Source organism: Mesoplodon bidens (assembly GCF_964165515.1).
Source record: "Mesoplodon bidens genome assembly, chromosome: 3".
Lineage (NCBI taxonomy): Eukaryota > Metazoa > Chordata > Mammalia > Artiodactyla > Ziphiidae > Mesoplodon > Mesoplodon bidens.
In genome coordinates, this window is record NC_138178.1 from 18680080 (window position 1) to 18696456 (window position 16377).

At 41.4% G+C, this 16377-nt stretch overlaps 1 protein-coding gene across 1 annotated transcript in view; it reads left to right on the top strand.

The window, feature by feature from the left end:
- Positions 1-16377, top strand: part of APBB1IP (amyloid beta precursor protein binding family B member 1 interacting protein) — a 106004-nt gene that overhangs the window by 71598 nt on the left and 18029 nt on the right. The window contains exons 8-10 of the mRNA XM_081228712.1: positions 3257-3343; positions 8697-8840; positions 13285-13395. Of these exons, the coding sequence (XP_081084838.1) occupies positions 3257-3343; positions 8697-8840; positions 13285-13395 (342 nt within the window). The remainder of the gene's footprint in view (positions 1-3256; positions 3344-8696; positions 8841-13284; positions 13396-16377) is intronic.

Consider the following 16377-nt stretch of genomic DNA (forward strand, 5'->3'; position numbering starts at 1 on the left):
TTGTTTTCTATGTCTGTGAGTCTATTTCTGTTTTGTAAATAAGTTCATTTGTATTCTTTTCTTTAGATTCCACAAATAAGTGATACCATGTGATATTTGTCTTTCTCTGTCTGACTTACTTCACTTAATATGATCATCTCTAGGTCCATCCATGTTGTTGCAAATGGCATTATTTCATTCTTTTGATGGCTGAGTAGTATTCCATTGTATAAATATATATCACATCTTTATCCATTCATCTGTCGATAGACATTTAGGTTGCTTCAAAGAGCCCCAATGTTTATCTAACTCTGGGCCTTTTTACATGCTTTTCCTCCTGTCCTGCACACTCTCTTTATTCCTTTTTCCCTATCTGAATATGAACATCTTTCAAGGCAAAGTTTCAACTTTGACCTCCTCTGTAAGTCTTCCTTAATCATCTCGGTTCACAGTGAGTTCTTCCTCTCTGAAAACCTATAGAACTTAGCTCATTTTGCATTTATGCAGTGTCTTATATGGTTCCCCCATCTATGGATATATAGCCATCTACTTACATTTATCTTTTCAGTGTGATAGATTCTTAAGAACAGTGATATTTTACATGTAAAGGGTACTCACAAATATTTACTCATGGATTGATAAGTGTTTGTTTGATTTACTCTTTATTGCAGAAAGGCGATATTAAAAATGTCACATATTTGCTGTTTCTGTTCTATCCTGCTGCTCTCAAATCTTGCATTTTCAGAAGCTGTGAGAAAAAGAGGCAGGCTGTAACTGAAAGTCTCATTTCCCATTTTAAAGTTCCCTTATTGTTCCACTCAGGTTTTCCCCAACAGATAATTAACTTTTGATTTCTGCTGCTTGCTACAGAGTACTCCAAATTCTCACCCATGAGCAATCCATCCTTTCTAAGGACTGCCCTGCGTGATCTCCAGCTTGGATTTTCTTTGTGCTTTTTGCATTTTCATTAAAACAAAAACACAATATAGCACTGTCACTTGGAAGGGGAAAAAAAGGTATTCAGAAGCCGAAAAAGGGAGAGGGGTCTCAGAGAAGACACGGCTACATCCTGACCCTTCATGATAACTTCATAAAATGAGACCCTTCATGTTTAGAAAGGCTCTTCCCTTATCTTTCCTGCAGAGGGCGACACATGCCTTCCTTTTCCCAGATGATGAGGAAACACACATGCCCTGGAGTCTCCCTCACGGTCTCTGTCCATTCTTTCAACTCATACAGGCTCACACTTTTTCTAGAGCCCTAAAGCAAGTGTGCTTGCTAGGAGCACACTCTGCATTCACTCTCGACTAGGTCATCACTTTTTGTTTGTTTGTTTTTGGCAAAATACACATAACATAGAATTTACCATTTTAACCACTTTTAAGTGTGCAGTTCAGCGGTATTAAGTCCACCCACACTGTCATACTGGGTTCTCTCCTATGGTGTTTAGAGCATTTTAATGCTGAGAAAAGTCATGAAAAACTCAAAGCTCTGGCACTAATTGTCCTCAGGCAAATCTCTTAATCCTTCTGTTTCCTTATCTGTGAAATAGCAATCGTACCTACATTGTGGGGTTCCTGTGAGGATGAAATGACAAGCATACCTGTAAGGCCTCAGTGTAGAGTTCTGGCAGATGGCATATGTTACATATTACATTAGTCACCGTCCTCAAGCCAAACATATGAAATTAGAATCACTTCCAAACCCTATAGAGTAATCACACTAATTCACACTATGCTGTCCTTTCAAATAACACGTAAATGTTTCTTTAAAAACATATTAAAAGATAATTCAATAAGAATTATGGAAGGAGTTGTACTTGATTTATTTCCTCTATTTAAGTTAGCAAGTTGCCATTGTTATGCATTCTATTTCTAGGAGATCTCCTAATTCTGCAAATTTTATTTGCCTGCGGTTTGCTTCCTCTCTGTCCAATACACTCTGTTCTCAAACTTCAGTGTAAGTAAAAATCATCCAGGAAGTGTGTTGGAGTGTAGATTCCCAGGCCCCCTGAGATTCCAGTTCCGTAGGTTGGGAGCCCAGGAACATGCATTTTATGGAGCATCCAGGTGGTCTGGGGATCACACTTGGAGAAACACTCCCATCGTGTCAATAAACATTTGTGTTTAGACTCAGGAGGGTCCTTAATTTAGTCACTATGCACCATGAGTATATGTTCTAGTTTTAATACATTTTTTTCAGGCACTATTTTACAAACTCTACATTTCCACATAAAAGTGCTAAATACTTTGTGGCAGTGGTCACGCCTGACACAATCCACGAACAGACGTTCCAAAGAGATAATCACGGGACAGGGCGAGGGTCCTGCTTCCCTGAGTCGGGAACTGCCGGAATTAGAGTAGGTTTAGTCTCTCTGCCCTTGAACTTCACTGACCTTCAATTTCAGGGGTAGTGTTGTGTGGTGGTAAGGGCACACACATCATACACACTCAGCCCCTGGTGTTCATTCAGGGTGCAGTGCCCTAGCTATTTAACCTTGCTGAGCCTCGGTTTCCTAACCTGTAAAATGGGGGTACTGTCACTTACCTCACAGCCTTGCTGTTAGGATTAGGGGTGATGTTTGCAAAGCGCCTGGCTGAGGATCTGGCATGTAATAGGTACTCCCCCAAAATGGTGAGTGCTTCTAAACTGTGGTCTTTCTTTCTTTTGCTAAGCTGGTTCTCTTTCCAGAAATGCCCTTTCTGCTTCTCTCTGTCCTTAGAAGTTGCCAAGTAGCAAACTTTATGTTGTGATTGACCCACGTGGTTTTTAAAAATTAAAATTAGTTGCCAACGCTTACAAAAATCCAGATTTCATGCTTCTCTGGATAAGCCAGAATCTGTAGTCCTCAAGGCCTTGGGATCCTACATGGTGATCAAAGGCCTGGGACATGGGACACGGGCTCTACCATCCTCTGGTTCTGGGCTCTTCCAAGGGCACTGGGGTCTCCCAGCTTCCAGCATTTGACTCATGTTCTAGACCATGGAATTCAACAATTAAATGACGTTGTATCCTTTGCTAGTGGTCTCTCTCTGCTTGTTTCTTCATTGAATGTGCACTCTGGGAGGAAGGGAAGGTGTTACTTCTGGCCAGTGGGGCAGTGGTCAGCGCTCAGCAAGTCCCTCCATAAGCACTTGATTGACAGAGACCATACACTGTGGTCGACAGTTTACTTCCTCCAGGTATGTCTCCTCTCTCCAGCAAGACCGCGAGTTCCGTGCAGTGGCTGCCATGGTAATGAACACTTACTGATCTGACCTTTTACTATTTTATTTAGAATTTTTACTTGGATAACAGAGGAAAAAAAGAAAGCAAGGAAACAAATGAGAAAATGAATGCGAAGAACAAGGAGTCCTTGCTTGAGGTACGTTTAATTTTGTAGAGTAGAATAAAAGAGAGTTAACTGTATTTTTAAATGATTTGCTTCTCAGAACAATGGGCGATTCTGAGACACACTGAAATTTTTTTTTTTTTTGCTTTATAACAAATTTAATCAGTTATACATATACATATGTTTCCATATCCCCTCCCTTTTGCGTCTCCCTCCCACCCTCCCTATCCCACCCCTCCAGGCGGTCACAAAGCACCGAGCTGATCTCCCTGTGCTATGCGGCTGCTTCCCACTAGCTATCTGCCTTACGTTTGGTAGACACACTGAAATTTTAACTTGGGGTTTTAAAATCAAATTATTACTAAATTATAGCTATTTAGACAATTAAACTGGTTCTTGGAGTCAGTTGTTAAAAAGTTTTGCTTTAGACAGTATATTTTACTCTTCATGAAGTTGGATTCGTAATTTTTGACTAAAAGACATGAATCCACATAAAACTCATCTCTGACCATATATTTCATTGCTTATGTGCTCCGCAGAAGTCAGGCGTGACTTCTTTGCAGTGAATTCTAAGGTGCCCTTCCAGCTGCCAGGTATGGTAGAAAGTCTGAGATTGCAGTTAAGAGATCTGATCCGAGTTTGGCTCTGCCTGTTGAAGTTCATGTGTTATTGGGCAAGTCCAAGAACCTTGGTTTCCTATATCGTATTGAATTATTACAAAGACTTAGGGAGGCAGTGGAAGCACAGCATGTAAGGTACGGTACACATGTCTGGATTATCACTGCAGGGCTGTGTTCCAGAAGTTCATTTGATGGTTGATTTTCTGAAACTTCTAATGAGTTTTCACATAGCAACTTTGCTCAAAATCGAGGCTCTGGGGCTTCACTGGTGGCGCAGTGGTTGAGAGTCCACCTGCCGATGCAGGGGACGCGGGTTTGTGCCCCGGTCCGGGAGGATCCCACATGCCGCGGAGCGGCTGGCCCCGTGAGCCATGGCCACTGAGCCTGCGCGTCCGGAGCCTGTGCTCCGCATGGGGAGAGGCCACAGCAGTGAGAGGCCCGCGTACCTCAAAAAAAAAAAAAAAATCAAGGCTCTGTTCCCCGACCCTAATGCAGATGCGTGCCAGATCACAGGTCACAAATGGGCATAGGAGCCCCAGACAGATTTTTGTTGTCCCTGACAACATGTTGACCTTTTCTTGAGTTAGGAGATTTGGGGCTTCTCTTGAAAACTCAGAAGACCTGTTGACACCTTGGCCCACGTTCCCATCTGGAGCTAATTCACTGATGCTGAAGGGCACCCTCTCCCAGGCACCTAGGCCTGCCCAGACCCCTGCACAGGGTTCTAGCCCAGCCGGCTCTCCCAGCCTGTTCCCGATGGAGCAGGCCCTACAACCTTGCTGCCATGCACTCTCAAGCTCCTGGAGACATGCTACAAGTTTTGGTTCCTGGGACCAAGAACACAGTAGGTATTTCCCAGGGAGGCCAATGGTGGGAGTGGGGACATTCTTTCTGCATTTATCAAAGAGTCTCCAAGTTGAGTTGAGGGAGATAAAGCACCAGGCATCCCCAGCAGCAGAAAGATTCAGGTTCTGAGCATCCCCAGCAGTGATGGACACAGACAGACACGGAAGGGGAGAGAGCAGTTTCCTGACACAGCCCTTGGCTGCTAATCAGTGCTTATTGCATCCGCAGCTGTCTGTAAATCAAGGACTGGTTATGCCTTGGTTTATACAATTGCCTGAATAGGTCTTGTTGGAAGACTTCAGCAGTTTTTCAAAAGCCAGATGGGAAAGAAAATACAAAGCATGTTATGCTGTGAAAAATCAGCATTATCCTGCTTTCGAACTTGGACCCCAAATCTGCTTGAATTTAAGAGATCATTGAAGGGCTCTCGCGTCCCCGCACACGCCTGGGTGCCTCGGAGCCCCTGTAGTTGGGCCCCAGCCCGGGGTCTCCCACCACGCGCGAGGCCAGATGCGGAGGCACAGCTTAGAAAACCGGGAAAACCGGGACGAGAAGCGTTTTGTGCCAGATCACTGCTGCTTATGTGCGGAGACGGAGCAGACCTCCTGGGGAATGAAATCAACGTGTGAGCCTCTATGGAGACCCCAGATTTAAAGCAGGGCCTGAAAAAGTTGGCTGATGAGTTTGCCAAACTTCAGGATTATCGACAAGAAGAGGTTGAAAGACTTGAAGCCGAAGTAGTCGAACCTTTGCAAGCTTATGGAAGTGGAAGGGAGCAGGACCCTGTGGTCTGTGCCCCCCGTGTCCTCAGCCTGCCTTTTGTCTGTGGAAAAATATTAGCCAAAGAATAAGCTTAATCTGAGGAGTGAGAAAATGCAGAAACAAAGGAAAACAGTCAAAGGAGACCAAATAATAATAGTTTAGTCATTAAGCAAAGTCAAGGACCTTTGGTTCCTCCTCAAGGGCTATATTCTGAGCCATATCCTGTGAGCTGTCTTACAGGTACTGAAAACCCCACCAGGTGGAAGAAGTTAACTACATGATGACCAGACTGTAGCCATGACATAAGCTGCCACAATTCCGAGAATCGGCCTCAAAGAAATGGAAACAAACCGACCCTGGAACTAAAGATTAACTGTACCTAAAACAATCAGGATGATGCTGATCAGACCACCGATGATCAATGTCAAGATGACGGTCAGAGCTGACTGTGCTGCTTCTGCATGTAGCTTCTCCCTGCATCTATAAAAGCTCTTGCCCTCTGACTGTCAGTGGGGTAGTCGGCTTTTGGATAGGCGTCCACCCTCCCCACCGGTTGCCAGCATCCAAAATAAAGCAAGCTTTCCTTTCTACCAGACTGGCCTCTTTAATGACTTTTGAGCAGCAAGCAGCTGGACCCCACTTTTGGTTACAGAACCACTGTAAAAATGAAACGAGATGACCTCAAAGCAACATTAACAGTAAAGAATTGAGGAGCTAAACAGTTAACTCAGAAAGAACACGTCAGAGAAACCCATCTGATTGACATGTTATTTCACAGGCAGAAACTGAATTACAGGGACTTCCCTGGTGGCACAGTGGTTAAGAATCCACCTGCCACTGCAGGGGACAAGAGTTCAAGCCCTGGTCCAGGAAGATCCCACATGCTGCAGAGCAATGAAGCCCGTGCACCACAACTACTGAACCTGCGCTCTAGAGCCCACGAGCCACAACTACTGAGCCCGTGTGCCACAACTACTGAAGCCCGCACGTCTAGAGCCTGTGCTCCGCAACAAGAGAAGCCACCGCAATGAGAAGCCTGCACACCGCAACAGAGAGTAGCCCCCCTCGCCGCAACTAGAGAAACCACACACACAGCAACGAAGACCCAATGCAACCAAACATAAATAAATTAATAAATAAATTAATTAATTTTTTAAAAAGAAGCTGAATTACAAAGAGCTACAATGTATGCTACTCAAACAACTCGTCATCTGGAGGAAACTACTGACAATTTTGAAAAGCAGAAAACAAAGAATATAAAGACTATATTTTCAGAATTTATCACTATCGCAATGCTATTTCACGGCAAAGCTTTAGACGTCTCCACTACTACCTACCAAAATACACAAAAGATTGATGAAGAAGATTTAGAGGTTTTCTGAAATTCTCTGTATCCACCAGATTATTCATCCCATTTAGATATCATAAGAGCAAATTCAAAGCCACGTCTTCAGAGATCAGTGTCAGCTAAGTGTGCATCTGGAACAGGACAGGTATCCACCTGTCGACTAAGAAAGGATCAACAAGCAGAAGATGATGATGAAGAGGATGAAGACTTAGATGTTACAAAAGAAGAAAATGAAATTTCTTAAGTAAGCTTTGCATTTCCATTTTCATCTTAAATGACTTGGAATCCAGAATTACTAAAACTGTTAAACTTTATACTGGCTTGATATGTTAAACCTCAAAATGAAATCCTACTGGAAATGGAGAAATTATTAAATGACATTTATGCTGACCAAAAAAAAAAGAGAGAGAGAGATTATTGACAAGGCAACTAATGCCAGCTAAACTGGGGGAAACTAGGAAAGATATGAACAAAGATGTCACCCAGATCCACTACACATACATTTACTTGAAGGATGCAAAATTAAGTTTATTCTGCTTTTATGAGACTGAATGAAAGGAGGTTGAGAGTTATAAAAAAACAAAGCCAAAAATAAGTTTGAGTGTTTGAACTGAAAGATAGAATAATATGTAATTTTATTGTACTGCTTTTAAAATAAATTTATTAAGAATTGTATAATTCTATGCATGTTTTGATTTTTAAACATCTGCACCTAGGAAATATACTTTGTCACTATCCTTTTCTGATACTACAGTATTAATAATTGTCTTCTTTCTTCTTTGATAAGAAACTATCCCCCAAAAAGGACATCTTGCCATTTTTGACAACATGGATGGACCTTGAGCACTAAGTGAAATAAGTCAGACAGAGAAAGACAGATAGCTGTATGTCTCATCTATCTGTGGAACCAAAAAAAAAAAAACCCCTGAAATCATAGATACACAGAACAGATTTGTGGTTGCCAGAGGCGGGGGTAGGGATGCACGAAATGGCTAAAGGGGGTCAAGAGGTACAAACTTCCAGTTATAAAATAAATAAGTCCTGGGGATGTAATGTACGGCATGGTGACTATAGCTAACAATACTGTATTGTATATATGAAAGTTGCTAAAATAGTAGATCTTATAAGTTCTCATCATAAGAAAAAAAGAATGTGTAACTGCGTGAGGTGATAGATGTTAAGTACACTTATGATGGTGATCATTTTGCAATATATACATACATCAGACCATTAGGTTGTATACTGAAAGCTAATACATATTCTATATCAATTGTATCTCAATGCAAAAGAAAAGAAAATTATGCCAAAAATAAAATATTAATGTACAAATATTTTATGTATAGAATTGTATATTTTAATTTTTCCATTTACTAGCAGTGAAACAGTAATTTTTTCACTTACAGGTACAGGAATAAGTTTTCTATTTATCAACTTATAGTAACAGAAATAGACTTTATGTAATGCTTTCTTTTATAATATACCAAGATCGTACTCACAACCTTCCTTATGAAGCTGGGGCTCTCGTTACTCGGATTTTGCAAGTAAAGGCACCGAGGTTGAGTCACTTGCTCGGGGTCACAGAGCTAAGTGGTCAAGAAGCCTGGAAGTCTAACTCAGGAGCTGAGACTCAACCACCATGTTCTTCCTGTCTTTTGGCAAATGGTATGCAGTGTCAATATATGCATTCAATCAAAGCTGTAGGCAAAACGATTTTTAGCTTGAAGGCTAGTTGGCCACAGTTTGTTTAAATGTGAACAAAATATGTGTTTTATCTTTCATGGGTTTTATATCGTTGGAATCTCCATTTCAGGAGAGTTTCTGTGGAACATCCATCATTGTGCCAGAACTAGAGGGAGCTCTTTATTTGAAAGAAGATGGGAAGAAATCCTGGAAAAGGCGCTATTTTCTTTTACGAGCTTCTGGAATTTATTATGTCCCCAAAGGAAAGACTAAGGTCAGAAAAAAAAAATGCTTTTGCAAAAAGGCATTTCATGAAAGTGAAAGTAAAGAAATCCTCAGGTGGTAATTTAAATAAATTCTACTTTGCTGTGAGATTCATGTTACTACGATCTTTATACAGATACATATCCTATTCGGACAGAATTACAGAAATCCTGAATCTTTCCACTGCTGTCTCTTGAAGGTGAAGAGTTTTATCTAGTTTAAAGTCAGGTTTCAGGGCTTCCCTGGTGGCACAGTGGTTGAGAGTCTGCCTGCCGATGCAGGGGACATGGGTTTGTGCCCCGGTCCAGGAAGATCCCACATGCTACTGAGCGGCTGGGCCCGTGAGCCATGGCCGCTGAGCCTGCGCGTCCGGAGCCTGTGCTCCGCAGTGGGAGAGGCCACAACAGTGAAAGGCCCGCATACCGCAAAAAATAAATAAATATAAATAAATAAATAAATAAAGTCAGGTTTCAGAAATTATGACTGAAGCACTTTTCTGAAAATTAATTTGTTTCTTTACATATCGATCTTTGAGGACTTTTTCCCCCCTTTTTACTCTATTGTTCTGTCATTACAGTAAAACTTCTTTTATCTGGAATCATAGTGGTATTAGAAGTCATGACAGATTTTAATTTAGATTTTAGCTTTTATAACTTGAATATTTAAATTGTTCTCTGAAGTGTATTATATGCATTTCCCTGCCTAATTTAGCAGAGTATCTTAGATATCATTTCACTTCTACTTGGTGATTTAGGATTATTGCCTCAAATCTACAAGCACATAGTAAATTTGTCTTCTTTGAAATGTAACTTTAACTCTCATTCTAACTCTTAGCTTTTTCTAAGACCTTTCTTAGAGGATGGCCATTTCCATCTTTTGCTCACCTTTGCAAAGTTGTAGGCTGTCTCTCTTTCTATATCTGGAGTAAGCCAAAGCATCTTGCCTTCACTGCCGAATCCAGGGCACCCCCCAACGGCATATTTTCAAATTGCAGGCTGCTTCTAATAAGGCTTGACCCACATCCCTTGCAGGTGAAGTCATAGTGACTATCCAGGGCTATTCCCACTAGTTAGAAGACTGTTATCTCTGTGGAATGCAGGAGAGCATTATGGGAAATTCTTGGTCCAGAGCAGCTACCACTCCTATTTCGTCTCAATCTTAGAATTCATACTTCTCCCATCTGTGCTATCTTCATTCCAGTCCCAAACGTGGGGGGCATAACAGTTGACCCACAAATTATTTGTTTTATTTTAGAGATGTTATGTCTTTGGCTTTTACATATAAGTGAGATCTATAAGCCTATCAAAAACAACACACTTAGGACAAAAATTAGAAGCATTCACATTGGAGTTGGACAGGCATCCTTTCTGTCTCTGCTCCCATTAACACTGATGGAGGAACTAGCCAGGAAGTCAAGGAGAAGAATAACAAGTATAGGGCTTCCCTGGTGGCGCAGTGGTTGAGAGTCCGCCTGCCGATGCAGGGGATGCAGGTTCGTGCCCCGGTCCGGGAAGATCCCACATGCCACAGAGCGGCTGGGCCCGTGAGCCATGGCCGCTGAGCCTGCGTGTCTGGAGCCTGTGCTCCGCAACGGGAGAGTCCACAACAGTGAGAGAGGCCCGCGTACCGCAAAAAAAAAAAAAAAAAAAAAAAAGAATAACAAGTATGATTACTGGAAAAGAAGAGGAAAAACTCTCTTTATTCACAGTCGACATGATTGTCTACCAGACAATATAAGACACTCAACTGAAAAACTTAAGAGTTTGGTCCCAATGGACCAAATAAACTTACCAAATAAGAAATTGTTTTCTTTATATAAAAATATGCAAATTAAATATGCTGCAAAAGATTCCATGCATTGCAAGAACAAAAAAATACAAAATACCTGACAATAAACTTAACAAGAAAGGTTCAAGATCTTATATGGCATAAAATAGAAAATTTAATAAAGGAACTGAGTTAGAATTGAATAAACAGAAATGTACAATGTTGCTAGATGAAAAGATATTAATTCTCCCCCCAATTTTTCTATATATTCAATTCCAATAAAAAAATTTCAATAGGATTCTTTGTACTTGAAGTTCAAAAACTGATTCTAAAATTCATCAGAAAGAGATGCAGTTCCAAAATAGACACACACAAAAATTTTAAAGAACATTATGGAAGAACCTCTCCTCCCAAATGTCAAAACATTAGACAAAAACAGTACAGGAAGAGAAAACAGATCAACAGAGAGCCATCTAATATAAGAGAAATTCAAGTGAGCATTTTATAGCAGTGGGGAAAGAATGTGATACTCAACAAATAGCATTGAAATAATTGTATATCCATTTGGAAAAATATAGTTTCCTACCTCATACCATGTTCCAAGTTAAATCTTACGTTGATTAAATGTATTTGGACAAAATTACAAAATATTAGGAGAAAATATATGGTCAATATTCTCATAATTTGGCAGTGGGGAAGCCTTCTTAAACAAGACTAAAAACTCAAAATTATAACAAAGAAACTTGGCAGGTTTGACTATATAAAGTTGTGTTTAACTCCTTATGGCCAGATACCAAACAAGAAGTTAAAGACTAGCTCTAGTGTCAGAGAGTACATTTGCAGCGTGTATAACCTAGTATGAATATCCATAAAACATAAAGACTTCAACAACTCATTAAGAAAAAGATAAACCTACTCATAGAAAACCAGCAATGCTTATTAAGTGAGAATTCACAGAAACAGAAATATCAGTAGCCAGTGAATAATTAAAAAGTTGCTCTGGGCTTCCCTGGTGGTGCAGTGGTTGAGAGTCCGCCTGCCGATGCAGGGGACGCGGGTTCGTGCCCCGGTCCGGGAAGATCCCACATGCCGCGGAGCAGCTGGGTCTGTGAGCCATGGCCGCTGGTCCTGCGCGTCCGGAGCCTGTGCTCCGCAAAAGGAGAGGCCACAACAGTAAGAGCCTCGCATACCGAAAAAAAAAAAAAAGTTGCTCTATCTTATTAGTAATCGGGAAAATGTAAATAAGTGAAATTTTTCCTCCCGTGAGATTGATAACACTAACAATATTGATAATATGCAAATTTCATCAGGAGTGGGTAAGAAAAATGGGCACTCTTATGTACAGAAGTTTGGAATGTAAGCTGGTACAGCCAAATTGGGGGACAGTTTAGCAAAATCTATGCAAATATAATAGGGAATACCCCTTCAATGGACAGCTCCATGTTTGGCAATCTACCCCAGAGAAACATTTGCTCATATGCACAATACATTTTGTAATAGCAAAATATAGAAGTAACCTCTAGTCATCTACAGTAGGATGGTGGAATAAGTAGCTACATCTATACAGTGTAATGTTATGCAGCTATACAAAGAATGCAATAAATCCTTTCATATGTCCTAATATAGAAAGACCCCAAGATATAATGTTAAGAAAAAGAACAAAGTCATGGAAAAATATTGAGAGTAAAATCTCGTTTATATTTTAATAATGGTATATATGTATTGGGTATGTCTATGCATACATAGGTATATAAATGTATCCCCAAAAACATTTGGAAGAATGTCTTCTCTGGAGAAGAGAATGAAATTAGAAAAAAAAAGAGTGACGAAGGAAGATTTTTGTTTTGCTATATATAAAATAACTTATTTTTTAAATTATGATGAATGTTTTATTTTTCTAATTAAAAAAATGAAAACTTTGAAAATCCAGAAGAAAATACCTTACAAGAAAAAAGTATACTACCATATATAAAGGAATAATTGTGCATTGAGATGTAGCAATTCTACCCTTTATTTTGTTATTCATTAACTCAGTAAAGAATTATAGAACGTGAGGGGGGAAAAAGTAACAGAACAAATTTGTAATTGAAGTGTAACCAAATATGTAGATTAGAGCTTGATGTCTTCTCAATGCATATTATATGTGGAGGAGAGGGTTCTGTTTCCACAGCACCACCACCAGCCCTAAAGAGAAGGCATGAAAGGAATCTTTTCTCCTCAGGAAGAAGTGTATGAAGTGTGTGCGAATTTTCTGAGCATCAAATTTACCTCTCATTGTTCATCCTGAGGGGGACTTTTTTCTAAATGCTCAGTCATGAAATCCATCACTGACTTAGAATGGCAGAAGACAAAATGAAATATTTGACGAGGTGCTTCGTCACCTTGTCTGAACCCCATCAATAACGATGCCAGTCATCTCTGGGAGTCCACGCGTAGGTGCTAGAGCAGCAGTATAATCTTTTGCTCCACTCTTGGTCTGTGGCATGCTGTTTTGCCTGGGTGTGCTCTTTCCTTCTTAAAATGTAGGCTTGGCTTTTAGAAAGCTATACGTGGTAGATGCTTATATAAATTACCTGAAATTGTGTATTTTCCTACTAAAATGTAATCCTTCGTTGTGTCATGAAGAACGACCTTAGAAAAATATTACTTGTCAGCTAGGTTGAGGTTATTTTTTCCTTCTCTTTCAGACATCTCGAGATCTGGCATGTTTTATACAGTTTGAAAATGTCAACATTTACTATGGGATTCAGTGTAAAATGAAATACAAAGCACCCACTGACTACTGCTTTGTTTTAAAGGTAGGTTTAAGAAGTCCTTACTTTAGATCTGTAAGCAATTTAAGGTAATGTTTCCTTTTAAGAAGAAAAATGTTAAATGTTATACAGTTAACTACAAGTATAACATAATAAGCTTTTTATTGTAAACCAAAATAGGAAAGGGGGAAACATTTCTACCCACTCAGATCGTTTCTCCAAAGCCTGTTATCTGAGTCTAAAACTTTCATATCAACCTGTCTGGATTTCTTCATCACTTTATGAAAAAGAGAACTCTACATTTTGAACAGATTTTAGTTACAATTTTATTGACAAGACAATCCGTCTTTCAGTTCTTTCTTTATCAGACTCTTATTCCGTTGTAAGACATTTTTAGAAATTAGGAAGTTGACAAGATTTTCTAGAAAAATACAGAAAATACAAAAAATAGGAAAATATATCTTTTTCTAAAAATAGCATTACTGGGTCTTGAAACTTTTTAAGGTGCGTATGATCAAAAGGCAATATGTATTATCAGGTGTCTGGTAAGGTTGACATTAGCACCATATTTTGGAAGCTTGGGCAGGAGTAACTTTTCTCTGCCAGCTGTAACGACTGACCCCTAGAAATGGACTCAGGGCATTTATGCAGCTGTTCTGGTCATGCCATTTTCTCTGACCTCACAGATTCCTTTCCCTTCACAGACTCACACCAGAGAGCGGGGGCTAGTGCATTCCACTTGGCCCCGGTGCAGGGCTGGGTACAGAATTTCTTTTTTTTTCCTACAAATATACTTCATCTTTTATTATTTTTTAAATTGAAGTATATAGTTGCTGTGCCATGGTATATAAGTTACAGGTGTACAATATTAGTGATTCACAATTTTTAAAGGTTATACTCCATTTATAGTTATTATAAAGTATTGGCTAGGGCTTCCCTGGTGGCGCAGTGGTTGAGAGTCCGCCTGCCGATGCAGGGGACACGGGTTCGTGCCCCTATCCCGGAAGATCCCACATGCCGCGCAGCGGCTGGGCCCGCGAGCCATGGCCGTGGAGCCTGTGTGTCCGCAGCCTGTGCTCCGCAGCGGGAGAGGCCACAGCAGTGAGAGGCCCGCGTACAGCAAAAAAAAAAAAAAAAAAAAAAAAAAAAAAATATTGGCTATATTCCCTGTGTTATACAATATATCTTTGTAGCTTATTTTACACCTAATGGTTTGTACCTCTTAATCCCCGACTCCAATATTGCCCCTCCCTGAAATCCCCCAGAATTTCTCCTTTCTGAATCGGAGTTCCTCTGTTTCCTTCTGGGATAGAAGTCTGTGGAGCAGGTGTTAATGAGACCAGGTTCCTGGTGAGGCACCTTTGTATGTCTGTCACCCACCCACCCCCAGGGAGACCCCATTACCATGTTTCTGGAAACGTCCGAAGCTGGACTCCGTGTGTGCATATGTGCTCCTGGCAAAGCTGTCACCTTTCCCGAGGAAGTGGGCCAGTCTCTACTATAGGTTTACATCATTTTCACAAAGTAAGGACAATGCTTACATTTACATTGGTGGCAAACGTATTCTTTGTCCAGAACCCTGTCACGGGAGATGATCATGAACCCACTCCCTCATTTCAGAGGCCCCCACACTCGGGTGCCACTGTCACGCACCTGTTACTCCAGGAGTTGGGTATCGCCTTGACCCAGCCATTCTCAAAACCCCGATGGGGCACAGGCAGCCTGGGCATCATCCATATGCAATTGTAGGAAATACTACAGAGAGGTCCCATGTGCCATTTACCCAGTTTCTTCCAATGGTAACATCTGGCAAAACTGTGGTACCATGTCATAACCAGGATATTGACACTGGTCCAGTCAAGATTCAGAGCATTCCCATCACCACAAGGCACCCTCCTTTATAACTACACCCACTTCCCTCCTATTCCCATCCCCTTCTTACCCCCTGGCCACCACTAAGCTATTCTTCATTTCTATCCCTTTGTCAGAAAATGACATCTCTTAATGAACAAAAAGCACACGAGAAATGTTTCATGTGTAATGCAATGATTTAAGCACTTTCCATATATTCACTCACTTAATCCCTTTATCAGCCTTATGGGGTGAGAGCCACAATTCCCCCTAGTTTGTAGATGTGGAACCTGGGCACAGAGACTCCCGAAGTGGCTGAGCCAGGATGAGAAGCCGGGGGGTGGCCCAGAGGCCATTCTCTCGGACACTGTTTGCTAGGCCACAGAATCTCTCCTCTGCCTCCCCGCCAGCCCAAGCCGCCCTTGAACTTTGTCTTCATTGTGTTTCTGTCTGCCCCCATGGCCCTTGTTTGCAATCCTGAGACCCTGAGAAGTTACCAAAATGGAGGCCCTCCTTTGCACATGGGCGTGCACTGCACCTCTGCAGCACTGCCCACATCTCTTAGGTAGGGAGAAGGTTTTAGAGAGAGGTTCTGAAATGCTGGTCAATAAACTGGCTGAATCAGAGTCAGGGGAGGCTGGTTAGAAATACAGGTTCCAGGGCCCTGACCCACTGAATCAAACCATTTAAGGATGGGGCCCAGGAATCTTAGTTTTTCCTCAGCACAGTCAAGTTTTGCACTCAGAGGATCAGAATGTGTTCTAACTCTAAGCGTCAACAGTCAGGGCTTATCAGCTGGTGACGAAATGCACTTCAGAGCGGACAAATAGAATGAACGTTGTCAGAAGGGGGCAAGGGCCCTAACCCATGGCCAGGGTCCAGAGGCTGGAGGAGGGATTTCCAGCAAGAGAAAGAAGAGCTCTCAGACCTAGAGGTTCCCAGGCTGAGGATTTAGACCCAGTGAGCAGGGTGGGAATGCAGTTTCTGGTGCTGACTCACAAGCTTGGAACTAGGTCCCAGAATCATGGGCTGAACTATCTGATCTGGGACACAGGTCACCCTGGGCTGCACTGAGCGTGGCAACGCTGAGACCCAGGGCAGGGCCTCCCAGATGGGAGAGAGGGCTCAGAGGTGAAAAAAAAGCAGGCCTGATGATCCAAGAACAAACAAGAATCA